General features: G+C 47.1%; 1 protein-coding gene across 1 annotated transcript in view; it reads left to right on the plus strand.

Moving 5' to 3' along the window:
* Window positions 1-668: 668 nt before the first annotated feature.
* The window catches only part of PLA2G3 (phospholipase A2 group III), a 78261-nt gene continuing 59387 nt past the window's right edge, over window positions 669-19542 (plus strand). The window contains exons 1-3 of the mRNA XM_069619341.1: window positions 669-2083; window positions 6321-6453; window positions 12195-12329. Of these exons, the coding sequence (XP_069475442.1) occupies window positions 1339-2083; window positions 6321-6453; window positions 12195-12329 (1013 nt within the window). The 5' untranslated portion in view covers window positions 669-1338. The remainder of the gene's footprint in view (window positions 2084-6320; window positions 6454-12194; window positions 12330-19542) is intronic.

Here is a 19542-nt window from a genome sequence, read left to right on the forward strand (position 1 = left end):
GTTTTGTTGCACATTCTAAGATCCAAAAGGGGCTCACATGTTCTACTTAGTCTTAGCCAGCAAAGTTTTAGGAAAATCTGTTCTCTTGGCAAAGGTTTATTTGTGCTTTGCATTCTTGAGTTGGAAAAGTCATCCTAAAGTGAAATATGACCATTTCTTTCAATGCACGTTCCATTCCTGTGACGTCACTTCGCACTGCACACATCAGAATTCACCCACTTTTTTTAGTACTAGAGCCCTGGTCTCGTTTTGGCTCACGCACTCACCCGTTACTGTCAATGCCACTTTCACACTGGCTGTCGCCCCCTATCTATCCACCCCTGGCTGGGTGCCCCGCTATTGGAGATGACTGGGGTATCACGGTCACCCACGCACGTACTTAGTGAGCTGAGCGGGAGTCTCTCGGAGCTAGCTGCTGTTGCTCGCAGTCTCAGCACTCTCTCTCTGCAAAGACGGCTGGCCGTCTCCTTTGTGAGGAAGGAAAGCCGTGGGAATGCCTCGGCAGTGTGGGGTGAGGAGGAGGTGCGTGGAGAGGAGAGGTGTGAGGGAGGCGGTGGGTGGTGTCAGGGCTCAGGAAGAAAGGGCGTGGACGGGGCACGGGGCGGTTCCAAGGCAGGGCTGGGCGCACAGTAGCGCCAATCAGAGGCGGGCCTGGCCATGCGCCCTGGGCTGCCGCGGTGGATTCGGTGTCAGGGATCACCCCATTCTCTCATAGCGTCTTTAAAACACGCGCTGGCTGATTCATTCATTCCACCGCTCGGGCTCTTTCTCGGCTGCCATTCCCACGGGCCTCGGGCGCGCCAAGACAGACCCCCTGCTTCACTGGTGGCTAGGGTCCTGGCTCGTGGGCTTCACCTCTGCGCGCGCGCTGATTCTGAGCCCTGGCTTTACAGGGACTGTCATAGGGGGGGAGCACACCCGCAGGACGGGGCTTGGTTATAATAATGTGTATAGCGCTTCATGCCTGAGTCCTCCATCTTCGAAGTGCTGCCAAGGGATTCGAACTTCTTTAGTGCGGGCGTTTTCTCATGTCAGAGACACTAGGTGGGGTAATTCGCCTAATAACAAGGGGACGTGCAGCAGGGGTCAGTGGTACAGAGGCAGGGGGCATTGTAGCGCAGGGCGCATTGTAGCAGTAGGGTACATCACTTCGTGGCAGGGGGCATTGTACTGGTAGTGGTAGGGGACATTGCTGTAAGTTTCAGTGGGCGTCACTGTGGTAGCCCTCAGCCAGAGTTGACGTTGCAAGGTAGTTTTGAGACACGTGCTGTACTGCTGTTGTCCCCAGGTGCAGTGTGTGTGTCTGAGGGCACAGTGTTGGAGTTTCATGACGCACTGATGCACACTAGTCCCAGGGTACACTGCCATGGCAAGGACATAGTGTTACATTCCCATTGTGCAGTGTTGTTCTCTCAGGGCATATCAGCCTTCAGGTGCAGTGTTGTAGTCTCGAGGCACTGCGGTGCAGTCTCAGGAATGAGCCCCTGGGTGTCAGTACGTTTCCTATTGTCCTTTTCAGCATTTTTCATGGTATTTGCACTCGAGGGGTCTTCTTCCCTCTTGGGTAGCTCCGTCACTTCCTGTCACATGGTAAAATCCAAGGCAGGGAAGGTCTATGTCAGCTTCCTAAGCACTGGCATGGATCGCGTCACTCTCTACCAAACCATTTGGACAAAGCCTGGAAGGCATCTTCTGGAATGTTCCACCCAGGAGGAAGAAACATTGGTATGGGTGTATCAGTCTTTCTGTGAGGCTTCGTCGGGGAATTCCACAGACCACCCTTTCACCAGTTCACGACACCCTGAAGTCCTTCAGACCCTCACTTCCTTCCATATGCTCCAAAGGTCCTGCCTTATGACCTCCAGGGGTCACCCACAGACCCAGCTCGAGAGAACCAAACGAGATGCCTCCAGGGAACCCCGACCTGCTTCAGAGGCGCTTTTGCAGCAGGACCAGGATGCTGAAGGAGTCCTAGCATCACCCCGGGAGAGGAGCGTGCGGCAGAGAACCAAGAGAGGGTGGACCATGCCCGGCACCCTCTGGTGCGGAGCGGGGAACACGGCTGGAAACCTGACAGATTTGGGTAAGCTATAAAAATGCTGGTCTTTCCCTGGAAAGGTATCTGCTTGCAAGCCAAAGTATCTCAACCTATTGTACAGACCAGGTATAGGGGGAGATGGGCAACAGAATGGCACACTCCATGCATTAGGCTCTGGTGAGAAGTCAGGGCTCTTATTCTGAAGACTTAAAGTGGGGGAGGAAAGGGGGTGGTTGATGAAACATCTCACAAGACATAGACAATGACTCAGAGGGGAGGCACAGAGTCACTTTCCTGCCTCTGACCAGGGCTTTCATGCATTCCATGCGTATGCCCACCACAGCCGTTGGAAGGCAGGTCCATGCTTTCACTGTGCTTTCTATGCACACATCCCAATGTTGCTCTGAAGCCTCCTACAGAAGACACACATTGTAGCCCTTTTCCAGAATCCAATTTCCCCAGTAAAAACTCCCTCGTTCCTTAGTTATGCCCTTGAAGTATTTCACTCTGCTTCTTAGACCCCCATTTTTCTTGTTCCCCTTAAGGACAGACATATTTCCATCCTTGTGGCTTCTCACATGGGATCACTGGCTCAGCCCCTGCACCATCCTGGGAGCCGTTTTCCAGCTCTCCTCTATGGATCTTCAAAGGTCAGAGCCAGGTGGATAGCTCAGGGGCAAGCAAGACAACACAGAGCAACACAGGTATGAACCCTGGCGCCGTGCTTAGAGACTGGTCTCTGGTATCAAGTGTGTTACAAAAGATCAATTATTTTAACGGTGTACCCTTCTGATGCAAACACAATGCTTGAAGTAAGACCCCACCAACAAGGTGTGCAGAGGTAGTGCAGTCTCCTTCTAGCCCAGTTCTGCCTGTTGCTATGGCTTTAGACACTGCATCCCACTTGAGCTCCCGACTATCTTCCCACACATCCTGGGCATGTTGTGATCCTGAGATATGATGACCGTTGCACTTTCTCATTTCTGGGGGTCCTCTACCCATCACTGCCAGCCTTTTCTTGCCCCCAGGGCATCCATGGCACCAGGTGAATGATTTAGCACCTTCTAACATTTGCATTTAGTGGACGCCCACTTGACTTCACTGACAACCATCTAAAACTGCTCACTGAATGCTCTGTGTTGGACTTCAACCCGCTACTCTGGATTCATTTGTGAAGTAGGATGGTGTTATTGCATGACCCTTTCTTGAACACGTGATGATAAGATCAGTGGTTGGAGGCATATGTGATGCTTCCTACTCCTTGCAGTTGGAACACGTCTGCTGTCACTGTTTGCCCTACTCTACCCTTCAGTGCTATTCCTGAAGCAAGGTCCCTGCCTGCATCCCTTTGCTCAGAACCATTCCTCAGAGTTAACATTTATTAACACCCAGGGATGAGCAGCAGGCCAATCAGATGGCTGAGAACGCAGGGGGAATCCGCCATTAAACATCTGCATTCTCTCAGCCATGTTCCTCTCCCTCAGGTATCTGCCATCATCCCTAGCATCAGCTGATTTCCTGTGCCACCTCTAATGCCCGCATTCCACCTCTGTTTCAACAACAGGAGTAACCCTTTACCCCTCCCACCTCCGCACCTCAATTACCTTCTCTTCTGTCGGCTGCAGCCACCCGCCCAACTTCCTGATCATGGACATAGGAAAGCGATGAAGTCCCTTTCCTATTTCCCAGGCGTTCCTTCCATGTTTCTTTTTTTCTTTCTATGGTATTTTTGCCCTTACTTTCAAAATGAAAATCTGTGTTCCCACAGAGAGAAAAAAATGACTTTTCCTACTATTACCACCCTAGGTAAAGGCTCTGGGGTGTCAATACGGATAACTCCTAGGTTCAGCCATTTCAGAATCCCACACAAAAGGCTTCAGCTGGCAGGCCATCTGGGGCCCTGGCCGCCTCTGAACGCTGGGGTTATCACTATATACATCTTCTGATATTTTCGACACTTACTGCCTCATCACGAGTTTGGCGGTAACCCTTAAATGCAGTGGTAACGCTATTACCCCCGCATTTAAGGGTCCGCCAAATCACAGGCTTGGCAGATTTACCCCCAGATCTGAGCTGGGTGCAAATCCGCCACAATTTTGCCGATTTTCAGCACTATTACCGCCAGCAGTAATAGTGCCGGCGGTAATAGCACCGAACATTCCCCATTGGGCCCAATCGGGAATGGGAAATTTCCGAATGGGCCCAATGGGGACTTACCGTTCCGCCAAACCTGTGATCCAAAGCTAATATCGCCGGGGGTTTGGCAGTAGGGCTAATAGCCCCGGCGCTAATAGCGCCGGGGTTAGTGCCCAACTCGTGATGAGGCTGGTCCAGAAAGGTCTGTGCATCAGTTAATTGGCAGATTTTCCTTATCCTGGGTCATTTTCTCATCCTATCACATCCCAGATAGCCAGAGGTGTGGCAGATAACCAGGTGTCTGTGATTGCATGCTATATATCAGCTCTTCGATTACTAAGGGCCACTGATTACATCGTGTCCATTGTTTAGACAGCCCATGTCTGTGTTTATGTCCCATCATGATTACCTCGTTTCTAGAGAGTATTTTCAAACAGTGATCGATCTTTGAATTGTATTGTAGTTAGGTGTTATTAAATAGATCTGTGTTCTTTTCCCAGATGTTAGGATGTAAACACAGGACAGTCTTCTTAATTATCTGGCCGTCCTTTCCATTGCCTCCTTAATTTGTAATAATTCCCATTTGTAATCTGAGATTCTTGCGCACAGAAGGGTGCAGTATAAATATTGAATAACATAACATGTCTTGTCAGAGGTTGAGAAATTTGCAAGTTGGGTTTACACACTTGGATCTGTGTTTGTAATGTATGGGTAGTTAGTGCAGTAAAAGGGAGTCTGTGCTGGCATCCTTCAGGGTGTAAACACAGGGTGATCCGAACAGTGGTTACCAGACCAGTGTTTGCCCTACATCATTAAATTGTTGCATATCTCCTCTCTGTTTACATCTGGTCAGTAGTAGCCACTGGATGTTCACATTCACATCCAATCAGTGATAGGTAATCTAAGGTCTGTGTTTACATATCACTGTTTTATTTATATGTGGTCAGTTACTAAATAACCAACACATGTGTTTGCATCCTTTCGGTTGTTCGATCTCCTAGATTAGAGTTTACATCTGACAGTTTGTTGGCTGATGTTTACATCCAGGAAGTTGTTAGATATTTTCTGGCTTGGTTTCAAGAGTTCATATCCGATACTTTATTTGATAACACTTATTAGCACATGGAGAACATTATTGACCTCCTCAACCAAGAATGTTCAGAGCACAGTCAATAACTACTCATATTGACTGCATTACGAACATTCTTCCTTCAAAAACAGACAGGGAAACCAAAATGCAATTTCCAGGCAATTTTTCTTTCAACAAGACACTTCCGCTGTGGAAGGACCTTTTTTCACGGCAACACCATGTTGAACACACCAGAGAGAAAGCTAAAACATGTAAACATGCCTTCACTTTCCTATAGATAAACCTTCTACCTTTACATGACACCTAATGCATGTTAAACCCACTCCTGTTTAACTAAGTTTGCAATTTAAATTCTTAACTCATGAAGACAACTTTGTTATTTCAACATTGCAAATATAACCACATTTAATTTACTAGATGATGTTGTCTATTTGTTTTACAGACTATCAAACTAACCTCAGGACGGGTCATCAACGCTTGTGATAATGTCCCTTCCCCAATTTATGGCCCTCTGCATTCAGTGTACTACTTGTGTGCGTGTTCAGTTGCACTACCTGTGTACTATACAAAGAACACATGTTATACCCTTAATCTTCATTCTGATTGGTCAACATGTTGTTAGGGTTTGGGCTAGTTTTTGGGTGCACTTGGGCATGCCTCAGCTGAGACAGAGGTCCAGTGAGACGAGATGGCAAGGAAGGATGGGGTCTTGGGCATTGTGTCTCTGAGTCATCAGTGTGGTCATGGACGTGCACCTGGCCAGCACGTCTCCCTCTAGGGCAGAGGTCCCTGCCCTGATTCTCCAACTCATCACTCACACCAAGACTTCATCCAACCTATCACTCGGGTCAGCCCTGCCCCCACTTACCCAGTCATTGTGAGATGCAGGCAGTTTACATTGCACAGAGGTTCACGTGTGATTAGTTAACAGGACAGTCATTTGTATTGTGCTGGGTGGAGCCGCTCCATTACTTTTTCATTGGCCAAGTGGGTGATGGGGGATTCGTGCAGGTGTAAGATTGCTCTCCATTGTCTAACACGAACGTTCTGGCACAGGAATCTTCCAGGGAACAGACCTGTGCTGCCAAGAGCATGACCACTGCACCGAGACACTGGAGTCCTGGGAGTTCAAATATGGCGTCCGGAACTACAGAATTAACACCATTTCTCACTGCGACTGTGACTACAGGTGAGGGGTGCTTGTGCCAATCTCTTCAACGTGGGTCGGGCTGGGACATTAAATTGGTTCAGGACCCATTGAAACTGTGGGAACACGGTCACTCACAAAAGTGTGACAGACTGAGTAGTGCCCAGGGGGATTTGTGGTACACTGTGCTGCAAATTGTGCATTTGAAAGAATATTTGTTCGGTAACACTGATCAAAATGTCTAGATGAACAGTTAAGTAACTCATCAAACGGTCCCACTTTGAGCAAAAAATCAGGCATTAACCTCCATGTAGGGCCTGCACTTTGGGCAGTGCCTTATTGCCCCATAGTCCAATCCAAGCCTGTCTTTATTATCTTTCCGAAGTGCAGCAGACAGCAGGCAGTGAGCTATTGGTAGCCAAGGGTGGACTGGGAACCAAAAGAAGCCCTGGAACTAATTTTCAAAGTGGCCCCATATTGCATATTTTCAGCAAGACCAACCCTTTTCCTATGGGAACATTTTCAAATACCCCACAAAAGAGGCTCAGGGTGCAGAGGCCTACGGGGAAATCTTTAGAGTTCCCTATAGGCCAGTCCACCCCTCTAGGTAGCAATGTGCTGGTACACACAAAGGCCCAGGGGAAAGATAGCTAGATAAGGGGCCGTAACAGGCAGCAGGCAGCAGGTGATGGGTTTGAGTGAGTGACAGGCAGAGAGTCTAAATGAATGAGAGGCAGGATTGGCAGAGTACCGGAGAATACCAAGAAGCAGAGTTTCATCGAGTGACCAGCAAAGATACGGAGGGAGGCACAGAAAGAGAGTGTGACGCATCTATATGTAGGGGCGGGTCAAGAGGGAGGGGCACGCAAATAATAAATGGCTTAACAAGCCAAGAATCGGAGTGACACGCTGAGAAACGAATAAAAAACAGATAGCACTAAGGAGTTACTTGTATTTTAGGAGAGAACGACACGTAGAGACTCTATGGGAGTAATGTTTCTGGTCACAGTGTGCGACAGGCCGAGTGTGAGAGGGAGTGATAGCCAGAGTGCAGGAAAGGGAGTGGTAAGCACACAGTCAAAGGGAGTGATAAGGTGGGGGAGTCTTAGAGAATACCAAGAAGTAGGTAGCAGAGAGAGACGAGAGGAGTGCCTGAGATAGCCACAAGGAGCGGGCAACAAGCATAGCGGAGCCATCCCCTACTTTTGCCCCCGACCCGAGAACCACAGACCATATGCACTGGCAAAAGAGGCCTCAGGGACAGCAATATTTTTGGAACAAACAGATCAAATGTTTTGGGAGTCAGCAAAATGGTGGAGCGGTCCCAGCCTCCTTCAGCGCAATGGCCTACAACACCTTTTGGGGGGCCCTTTGCAATTCCCAGGCTTTCACCAGACTTTTGAGTCCTTATTGTCCTCTGGTGACCCTTGTCACTTACGGTTATGACACAGCAGACGACCGCCTCTGGTTACCAACTTCTAGGCAGTAGCTCCCACGTCCTTGCATGCATCGAATAAACGTGGGTCCACTGCATTCAGTTGTCGAGGAGTCTCAACTGTCCGTAAGGGACTCAGTGCCCATCTAACCCTGAACCAGGCTCGTGCAGCCAGCGGGTACCACTCGCGGCAGGAACCGCAGCAAGACTGCCCTGTAACTCCACCTGTGACAGAAAAAGAAAATTATCAACAAAACCGCACAACCCAGGGAACCAAAAAACTGTTAGCACACAGTCATCCACATCACCATTGTTATATGCAGAAAATAACCAATATCACTGCTGCAGACACTTCTCTGGTAAACAATAGCCCCACCCCAGCTGATTGCACTGTAATAAAACTCTGGCTGCAAATTCCTAAGGGAGTGGGTGGGCATGTGTTAGTCCGGGGCAGCAAAGAGTCCGAGTCTCTGCAGCCCCAGACCTCAAAGCGTCACCCTGTGCTTGATCCGGTTCTGGCCGGCACAGAGGCACACCCTTCTGCCTACATCGGGATAGGCGAGGCGATAAAATTCCCCGGGGTGGGGGGCAGAGGGGTGGTCCGCTATGCTGGCTGACCCTCCAGCACCCCCTGTGTGGGCTGGCCATCCATATTGCAGGGCCATCCTCTACTTTGGCCCCTCACCCCAGAACCACAGACCACATGCAGTGGCAGTATTATTTTTTGAACAAACAGATCACATTTTATTGGAGTCAGCAAAATGGGGGGCGGTCCCAGCCTCCTTCAGCCTGAGTGATGGCCTGCAACACCTTTTGGGTATCTGCTTCCAGTTCCCAGGCTTTCACCAGCCTTTTTAGTACTTATTGTCCTTTGGTGACCCTTGTCACTTCCCGTTATGACATAGTGGACGACTGCCTCTGGTTAGCAACTTCCAGGCAGTAGTTCCCATGCCCTTGCATGGAGTGAATAAACCCGGGTCCACCGCATTCAGTAGTTGAGGGATCTCAACTGTCCATAATGGAGTCAGTGCCTGTCTAACCCCGAACCTGGCTCCTTCGGCCAGCGGGTATCACTCGTGGCAGAAACCGCAGTGCAAACTCCTCCCCGGCTAGGACCGCCTTGTAACTCCACCACGGTTTGGTTGTGGCCCCCCTTAACCCCCAATGTCCCCACCTACTTCAGACCTTATCCTTGTGCCCATATACTCACCATGGCTTCCTACATGTACTCACTGTGGCTTCCTACAGACATCCTTCCCTTTTTAGAGCTGTACATGCCTCCAAGAGGAAAACCTTGTGCCGTCTGGTACAACAAATTCCTGCCATGAAAATGGCCATCTACCTGCCATTAAAAATGGCCACTCCTAGAGGCATCGCTGGGGTGTGGGGTAGAGGGGGTTGAGGGGGCTATAGCCCCAGGTCTTTTGGTTGTAGCCCCGGTTAGAAGGTTAGGGGCTACAACCAAAAGACTAGATAGCCCCGAGGCCCAACAGTCCCAACATTAATGTACCCCCAGATGTTTTCCAGACCTACCAACGCACCTGGTCACTCCTTCTAATAGTGAACTACGGGTGACCCCAGTGCCCCCGTTACATGTTTTCCTGTCCTGAGCCTTTCCAGCTTGAAGTGGCTAGCATATAAATCAATTGTGAGGGTTGGGAAATGTATTGCATTTAGCTGTGTTATGAGGGTCCCCTTTGCATTTGCATGTGGGTCCATCTATGGGGGCAGGGAATACAAGGTACATCCTATAATTAGCTGCACTTTTCTTTTGCCCCCTTCTAAAGGCAGCTACCTCCACGCAACCGAACACCAGCCAAGACACACAGCCACTTTCCACATAACGTGCTTATGTATACTAGCCGAAGGCACAGCCACCATGTCGTCAATATAATGATACATTAAGATATAGTCAACTTGCGCAACGTGCTTGCTCACTGAAAAGCAAACTGTTTTGTTTTTCACAACCAGTTGAACAAAATGACTAAACCCAATCATATACTGGTCAAATTCTTTAGGCGACGCGATTATTCCCTCAGGGGTGCGGAGGGTTGAGGGACGCTACCCTGGCTGTCCCTCTAGCGCCCCCCTGCGGAGGCTGGTCATCCCCTGACTATGAGTTAGAAGAAGTTACAAGAAGTAACAGGCATATCCGGCTCAAAAGCTATGCAATGGAAGGCTGGCTTGAGCAATTGCAGGCGGTAATAATTCTATGCTTTTCCACCCACTTCCGCTTCTTCCACTTCAGTGCTGCAGAGAATGGGGGACAAGCAGCAAGATTAAATTAGACATAGTGTCAAGTATAGAATCAGAGGGAGTGAGGGGTCGGAATACACAGAGGGGTTACTTGCAGTAACTGCAAAACGAGAAGTGACTTCCAGTGTGACAGGAGCAAAGCCGAGTCCCCCAACATATGAAATGGCAACACCTGTCAAAATGCCAGGGTCATTACTGGCGCACAGGGACAAAGAAAGGCACTGTTCTCCTATGGAGTAACAATAAAAGCACTTCATGTAATCTGCCTACCCACAATGCATCGTTATATAGATCTGAACTAGAGGTGAACTCCCCGCTATGGCCACTAGGTGGTGCAGTAATGGGTGTGATTTGTTAAATGAAATTACCTATTCTACCATCATTTTATATGATACAAAGACTTGTTTCCCTTCCATTTTTGAATCCCAACATAATATTGATGTTGTTTGGTCAATATGCCTCCAGTGCTTCAACCAGCCAGTATGCTTGCTCTACTGTACTCATGATCCCCAATGAGGATGAAATACAGGGGTGGTTTCTGCATCCTTGAAAGCTGTCTGTTTTGGTCTGACCAAGCTGTGTGTAAAATAGCATGTGCCTATAAGATAAGGCGCTGATTCCCCTATGGAGCACAAATATAAGCATGCCCTTGAATTTGCATAACTACAATGCATTGGTATGTAGCTCTGAACTGAAGGCGAGTTTCCAGCTATGGTTACTAGACAGTGATTTAACATGAGTGACTTGGTAAATGCAATTACCTGTTCTACTCTCAGTTAATAGGGAGAAAGCGAAGGAGAAGGTAGTGCAAGCAATTCTAAGAGTGTAGAGAAAAAGCACCGGGGGAGAGAGACAAAGAGTGATAAGTGAATGAGAGAGAGTGGGTGTGTGGAATAGTTATTTATTTTATTTGCATTTTTAAAGCGCCCACACAGCCCAGGGGCATCAAGGCGCTCTTACAGGAATATGTCTTAGTTGCGTATTTATAACGCGCTGAACACCTGGAGGTTTTTAAGGCGGACCCGGGATCGAACCTGTGTTTCGTGTCGTCTTGTTTCCAAGGCGAGCACGTTGCAGCTGAGTTATCCCCGGGTACTCACAGACAGAGATGCTGAGAAAGGGATCGAATAAAATATTTTAATATATTTTGGGGGATCTGAGGCTTTGTTCCTCCCATAGGAATCTGGCGAGCATGTGGACACATTTTACATGTCTTGGTACTTTCAAACGGCGATGATTCAGGTCATACAAAACACTTGGAAGGACCACCATTTTAATGACATCTATTTTTGTACATACTCATACAAGAAGCAGTTTCCATATGTCTTCCTTTATAAAGTGAAGGAATGGGTTAACATTTAGCTGTGTCCTCATGTTTTGCTTTTGGTGGCATTAACCCCTAATGCGGATCTCTTCCACATCTAGAGCTCTCCTTTCAACCACAAACTTCTATCCATTGTAGATGACAGAGACAAACCTTTAGATGTTTGCAAATGGATTGTATATGTTTTGATCCTCCTTGTGCCCTAGCCAGCATAGTCAATGGTGAGGGATCATGAGAGTCGTAGTCAACATCTGGAAAACCACAGGTTTGATACCCTAGGTATATCCTGAAAAGAAATTGATAGAGAGTGAGAGGAAGGAGGGGTGGGCGGTATCAGGGAGAAGGATAGGGAGAAGAGGGAGTGGGAGAGTAAAAACATGGGCGAGTGGGATGCACAACCTGATATAGAGTCAGGGGTGGACTGGCAACCAAAGGAGACAGAGGAAATGTTGTTTTCAAGTGGCCCTGTATTGCACAGTGTGATCAAGCCCAAGCCCTTTCCCAAAAGAAAATGTGGAAATAAAATAGGTAACCACACAACAGAGGACCATGATGCAGAGGCCCACCAATGAAATCTCCAGAGCTCCTTGTAGGCCAGCCCCTCCCTGTACACAGTGAGAGAGGAAGGATATTGTGTTAGAGAGAGATAGAAAGAGGGGGGTGGGGCGGGAGGCGTGGGGGGGGGGCACATGCATAAACTTAGTCTCGTACTCGACCTCACCTTGTACATGGTGTGATCCTGCATCTTCTCTCCCCTCCCCACCCCAGGTTCAAGCGCTGCCTTTACAATCTGAATGACACCATCTCCACATTTGTTGGCATCACCTTTTTCAACCTGCTGGAAATGCCCTGCTTTACGATGGAAGGAAGAGAAGGATGTCAGAGCTGGCACTGGTGGGGAGGGTAAGTACCACCTGCCTGGCACCTAACATTAGAATGTTGAAGGGAAAGACGGTTTGGTCACAAAGAGGGAATGGTCCCATCTCCTCATTAAAATGCTATGAGAAGAATTAGGAATGTAATTAAATGTACACACACAGATGCCATGAGAGTATGAAAGGTCCTTTCCTGCCTGCTGGCTGTTCCTGTGTCTATCGAGGGTAGGATCTGACTTGGACATTGATCTTAATATGACTCAGCTAACGTGTTAGGTTAACTACTGTTGCCATCCTGCATTTCCCCATTTCCGATATTTTGTCAATTAGATTTTCCAGCACCCAGTGCCTCTTCTAGAACAATAAACTACTAGGATGCACACTGGTGCTGATAATGGCGAAAGCAGCATACGCTCTCCTGCCGTTTTTCTCACCATTTTCTATCTAAGTATTTATTTTCTGTGACATCCATATAATACCAAGAAGCACTCTGACATTTTAACCTCACCACTGTCACATTGACCTTTGCACTCTGAACGGGTCTTAGCATTGGTTTGTTGTTACTCTCTTCAGGGGGAGATGCTGATTGGACAGCTTCTCCCCCCTTTTCCTTTTGACTAGCCCTAAAATAATTATGGTATTCAGAATAAAGGTAAAATTAGTTGTTCTGAATATCAGTAGATTTTCTTTTGGGTTACAGCTGCCAGATTAACCATCTGTTCCTGAAAATTAAATCGTTTCTTGATCGCTCTTTTCACATCTGAGGATGTTCTGGTCACTGTGCACTGCCAGCAAACACCCTGATTCACAGAGCGGTGCAAAGTGTATTTTGGCAGTACAAAGTGAATTTGCACCGCGCTAAAAGGTCTATGAATTAGGCCCTTAGTCCGAGGAGTGATTTTGTTTCTTTCAAGGTCAGAGAGCCACGGGGCAGCCAGTTCTCAATGGATGGCTGGAAAACCCCAAAGCAGCTTTCTAATCAATGTGAATGTGTGTACTCACACCTTAGGTACTCTGCACCACTATTATTCTTTTTTTGAGAATTTCAGTGCAACGTTTTCCAGAGTCGGGCCTGACTCACACCTCTGCACACTCCTACTGGCATTCCAATCGTTTTGCACAGCTGCAGTGCTGCCTTAGCTGCATCTCAAAAGCTCAGCAAGCAGTCATTGCCTTGTGCTTGTTCCAAAGCGCTCTTTGCCTTTCTTGTTTAATTTCACCACCATGTAGGGGTTGTACGCCCCACCCCTATTGGTTTATGAGAAGCAGAAACAAAAAAAAAGGCATCATAGTTCCCAAATTCAGAACTGAACCTCAAATGTGCAGCTCCATACTCGGAGTGGCTACAGAATGTCCGCGGTGGCAAGAAGATGTCCTATGCAGGGCTATACCTTAGGTGAGAATTGCGATCCAAAGTCCCCCTCTATACTGGACATGGTCTAGGGGCAATAAGTCAAATCCACCACTTTGCAAAGCCTGAAGTAGCTGTTTATGCTTTTTTGAGAATTAAGCTTTCATGGCATGTGCCAGAGTAGCGCAGGGGCTTTCCTCTTGCTTCTCACAGCTGGGCCTCTATGGCCTTAACATGCTAGCCGAGCTAGATGTAATCTAATCTTCCTGTGCCAACTGGGCATAATGGAATCTGACCTCAGTACTAACTGTGCATGATGGAATCTGACCTTCATGTGCTAACTGGGCATGATGGAATCTATCCTTCCTGTGCTAACTGGGCATGATGGAATCTGACCTTCATGTGCTAACTGGGCATGATGGAATCTGACCTTCCTGTGCTAACTGGGCATGATGGAATCTGACCTTAGTACTAACTGGCCATGATGAAATCTGACCTTCCTGTGCTAACTGGGCATGATGGAATCTGACCTTAGTACAAACTGTGCATAATGGAACCTGACCTTCCTATGCTAACTGGGCATGATGGAATCTGGCCTTAGCATTTTATTTATTTATTTATAATGTATATAGCATGGCCACTGACTAAGGGCTTAAGGGCTGGAAACAACATATAGCCATGAACCAGTGATACAAGGTAGAGATTAGGGGGATCCAGGAATCAGTGGATGCATTTAGTTAAACAGGTGTGTTTTCAAGCCCTTTCTCAATACTCTGCTAGAGGTTTCTTCTCTGAGCTTGATGGGCAAACCGTTCCAAGCAATGGGCGCCGCTGAGTAAAAAGCTCCAATTGTCACCTGTGATAACCTGCAGGTGGGAGTAGTTAACAGAGAGCAGTTGTTTGATCTTAGGCTGTATTTACTAGTCTTAGGCACCAACTCATCCGTAAAATAGCCAGGGCCAGAATTTTTCATGCAATTGAGATTATCAATAACCGGAAGAGAATTCTTTCCTTAATAGAGAGTCAATGTAAATCCCTTCTAGCCTCTGAAATATGATCCGATCTCCTACGGTCCAGCACAAGTCTGACTGCGTTGTTTTGCATCACTTGCAATCTATTCATTTCGCAGTTGGGTAAGCCGATCAGAAGACTGCTGCAGTAATCTATTCTAGAGTTTATCAAAGCCCTCGCTAGAGTTTCCCTACTAGTGAGCATGATGGAATCTGACCATCCTGTGGTAACTGGGCATGATGGAATCTGACCTTACTAACTGGGCTTGATGGAATCTGACCTTCCTGTGCTAACTGGGTATGATGGAATTAGCCTATGCCTTTTTAACTGAGTCTACAGGAACGGGGTTTACTGTGCAAGTTGAGAACACTGTAATAGGTCCTTACTGTGCTAACTCAGCATGAAGAAATCCGCCCTTAATGAACAAGATGTACACAAATGTCAAGTAAAACCATGGACACAATTAAAAAAAATAAAACAAGAAAGTGTTGTCTAACTTGCAGACTTTCTTTGCATGTTCTCCAAAAATCAGTACGATCTGGATTCCAGGTCTTTGCTAATACAGCTGTAGTAAAATGTCAATTCTTAATTTAATTAAAAGACTTCTGATGTACAAAATGTGTACATGAACACGGTACTGCTCACAAACAGGACTCCTTTTCATATAGACATAGTTAAGCAATTGATTACTGTTAGCACAGCTACACATAGTTTTTTCTTTATGCCGTCCCATGCATTTTTATTTGACCAGTGCGCTGGAACCTTTATTCCTGCACACAGGATTATCCCACAACTCTGCATGTCCAATTTCATACAGACTACTTTGTATGTGCCTGAACCAAGAAGTTTGTAGTATACTTGGCTGCTTAAGGAGGTCAAGCAAAGCATCTCCATAGACTACTAATGAATGTTCAGTGTGCAATGGTAGCCGGAATAAAACCGGCCTTTATGTGGCAATTCGTTTGATCTCTAACAATCCTAAATCATAGTGAGCGGAAACGTTTGGTACAGAAAAGGGAAAGCCCAACGAATGCTTTAAAAGTTTGTTTGCGCTCACCGTCAATGGTTTAGGGCCTGGTTCACAGACATGTTTTACAATGGCGCAATCCCATAGGAAAACGTTCGGTGAATCGGGCCCTAAGTCTTGGGAAACTCCCAGATCTCAGCGCCACAGGTGCACGCTGGTCTGCCTTTAGATTTGTGGACAGAAAGTGCTGGCTTCATTAATCTGCCCCCTTTTTCACATTTTGCTACCCCGCCAGCATTTTTTTTTGAAAATGTAATTGGATTTGACACATTGATCCTGCCAACTTCCTTTTCTATCCAGTCGAAGGCCCAAGTAATCAAAGAAAGACACTCCGTCAATAGAGGAATCATGAATACATACATTGAGGCTCTTAATCTCCGTTTTCGCCCCACAGCAAACCATGCATTTCGTTTGGCTGTAGTTAATAGTCAGGCCTTTGGAATTGCACAGCTCAACAAAGTGCGTAATTTATTTATTTATGCCCCATTGAGATTTTGATATTTAAATGATCCATCCCCCACAGGATGATAATTCAGACAGGGGACCTCAGCCCCCAAGTCTAATACATCCAGAGAAATAAGTAGATTGAACAGACCAGGTGCTAAAATACACCCCGGCCTTGCCCCTTTTTCAATTGGGAATGATTTCGTTCTTTCGCCTCCCACACCATGGCGACCTTTGGCCGTGTTGTCAGTATAGAGGAGCGTTATGGCTTCCAGAAATTCGTGAGGTATTTAGAGGACTGCTAGAATGCTCCATAAAACTCTCCTCTGGACTAACCCAAAGCCGTTTTTAGGTCAATAACACACAAGTAAAGAGATGTTTTTCTTAAGGTGACACATTGGACATGGACAATGATTTAAAATAATCAGAATACCTGGCCTATTGTGCCGACCACCCTGTGTAAACCGGCCTGGGCTCTAGAGATAACTTCATTGGATCGCATCCATTCCTCGAGGTGGCCTTGGAGGACTTTACCAAAAAATTGCCCAGTTGTGTCCAGGAGGGCGATGGGACGATAATTGGCCATGTCTGCCTGATCCCCTTTTTTGTGGGGCGGGATGATCTCTGGGTTTTTCTATGAGGATGATATTTTATTGCGTTGAAATGTTTTCTGAGAGAAGGGACCCAAATAGTGGCCTTATTCTTCTAAAAGGCTGCCAAAATCATCAAACCAGACGGAACCATGAATGTAACCTTTTGCTGGAGTGCAAGATCCTTCAAACCCATTGTTTCCTGACTCCCAGAAGCCCTTTGAGTCATTGTTGTCTAGTGTGGATTGGAACCTTTCCCGATAGGCAACAGCAACAATGATTGTTTGCATTAATATAAACTCCTTGTATTCTTGTCGGGCTAATGTCACTTCATTATTTTCCCGCCTGTCAGGTATCTTATGTATGTTTACATAGTCTACACTCTTTATCATACCATGACTCACTAGCAGCTGCCCGATTGTTTACATTGGTGTGTGGTTTCGAGATGCATTTGGAAAAACAATGGCCCTTATTACGACCCCGGCAGTAGCCGTGCTGGTAAATACGGCACGGCTGCCGCCAGAGTCGTGTTTTTTCCAGTGCCTGGCAATGGGGAATAACTGGGGCATTACAGCCCCGGCGGTCCCGGTAATTCCCCATTGCCAGGTGCCGGAAAAAATGACTCCCCATTCCCATTTGCGTCCCATAGGACTCAATGAGAATGCAGAGGACGGAAGCCCCGGCACTTTGACTGAAGCACCGGCAACAGTGCCGGTACTTCCGTCAAAGTCTGCGGCCATGTGCCGTGCCACACGCCAGTTCAGACCTGGCCGGACAGACGGCACCCGCCCGCAGAACTGTGAGTGTGCCAGTCCGGTAACAACGGTGCCGGTAGCTTACCCGCTCCGTTTTTACCGGACCGGTATACTTAAAATGAGGCCCAATATGCTATAATAGATAGAGAGTCTAGCATGGATCCTGCGTTTGACCAATGATGTGTTTGTGTCATTTTTTCGGATTAGCAGAAGGATTTCATCCAACTTTGCTAATACAGGAATGTGGCACATACGATAACATTTGCCCCACCCTCAAAGTCTCTGAAGGAAGCCCCTCCCATGTGACGCGCTAGCCCCCATGCGCCTGAAGTTCTGGCTTTGCCACGCCCCTGTGCTTGTGGCACACAGTACTTGATGTGTTGGTGTCTTTCGTTGTCTTGATAGTTTTCTATCATTCTTGATATGAGCCAGCATTGAGGATTGTTTTGCCTGAGATGCGGTGCCCTTTTGCATTCAGGGTGTGTGTATGTTGTGTGAGCGGTTGTGGTGTTGGAATTGCCTCTGAGCTTTGTGGTTATGGTCAATGTGGCGATCTTTGGCGACGCAGCGCTCCTCCTCCCAAAGGAAACTGACCCTGATGTATTACCGTCAGCCAAGGCCCCGGCACCCCTTGCTAGGAACATGTTCTGTTTTTTTACTGGACGACGCCCACCCACAGAACCATCTTCACACACTCACCCATCTACCTATACAATCATATTCATCCAGTCATCCATCTATTCACCCATTCAACCGTATTCATCCTCGTATCCATACGCCCATACAACCATATTCCCTTACCCATCAACCCATGACCCATTAAATCACAATCACCAGCACAGCCATCATCTGCCTACCCACTCAACCATCTAACAGGCAAACATATTCACCCAGTCATCCATATATTCACCCATTCAACCGTATTCATTCTCTTATCCATACAACCATATTCCCTTGCCCATACAACCATACTCATCTACTATATTCACCCGCTCACCGATTCAGCTTGCCCAAAAGCTAGACGTATTGGCTCTGCCAATGCTTGTTTCCCATTGTCCGCATTTGATCTTGATTGAATTCTGGAGGGTGACTTTTGTTTGCTTACATTCATTAACACTCCACAAATGTCCACATTTATAGATTTTATCTTCCACATATTTTGTTTTTTTGGGATTTCTTTTAATGTGTAACCTATATTTCGATAATCCAAACTAAAAGCGTACATAAAGTGTGTGTCTCTCTCGTCTAGAATGTTTACATGCAATATGTGTGTGCTTGCAACTGTTCCTTGCTCTGAATTCCTGTTGCAACAAACATTGGCAAAGCCAACAGATTTGACTCGGATATGCATTAGCTAGACATTTGCCATGCGCTGCCTGTCATATGCTCAGGTACTCGCACCATGTGCCAGATGTTGTCTTCTCTTGGCCAGGTAGTAAGTACAACTAAGGCAGTACCTGGGGAAACACCTATACAATACCTACTGAAGGAGACCCAGCTGTTGGTTTTGCCACTGGTGGTTTTGTTTTATTTACGTGGCAAGTTCACCTCTATAAATACGTTTCGGTCAACCATGAGGCCCAAGTGAGGTCATTGAAACATTATACATTTAGATTTTCCTGTATAGATGTTGCCGCAGTATAATGGAATGTAGAGTCGTGTTGACGTCACAGGCTCACAATTAAGTGCCTTGGCTTCAGAGAGCACCCCCGTGCCTCCCTCCCCCACTTTCCCCAGCTGCTAGGTTCAGACTTCTCACAGTAAAGCCCTCATTCCTTTATGGAATCGCCCTCAACAACACTGAAACACATTTTCCGAAATTAAACCCCACAAGCCCTCCTCTGATCGGCCAGTCTGCACCCAATATTGCTGGGGGTGGGAGGTGAGCAGCATTGATGCCCAATTGCCCATTGAGTGGCAGATCTACCCGGTGAACGGTGCCAGGAAACCGTTACCTCAAGACCTACGCAGTGAACAATGCGCGCACTGTGCAGTGGAGGGGGGCGACTGCATGAGTCAAGGGTTTAGCGCTTTTTAAAAAAGAATTATGTACATCTAATATA

This window comes from Ambystoma mexicanum, chromosome 10 (assembly GCF_040938575.1).
Source record: "Ambystoma mexicanum isolate Mex_15411 chromosome 10, UKY_AmexF1_1, whole genome shotgun sequence".
Classification (NCBI taxonomy): Eukaryota; Metazoa; Chordata; class Amphibia; order Caudata; family Ambystomatidae; genus Ambystoma; species Ambystoma mexicanum.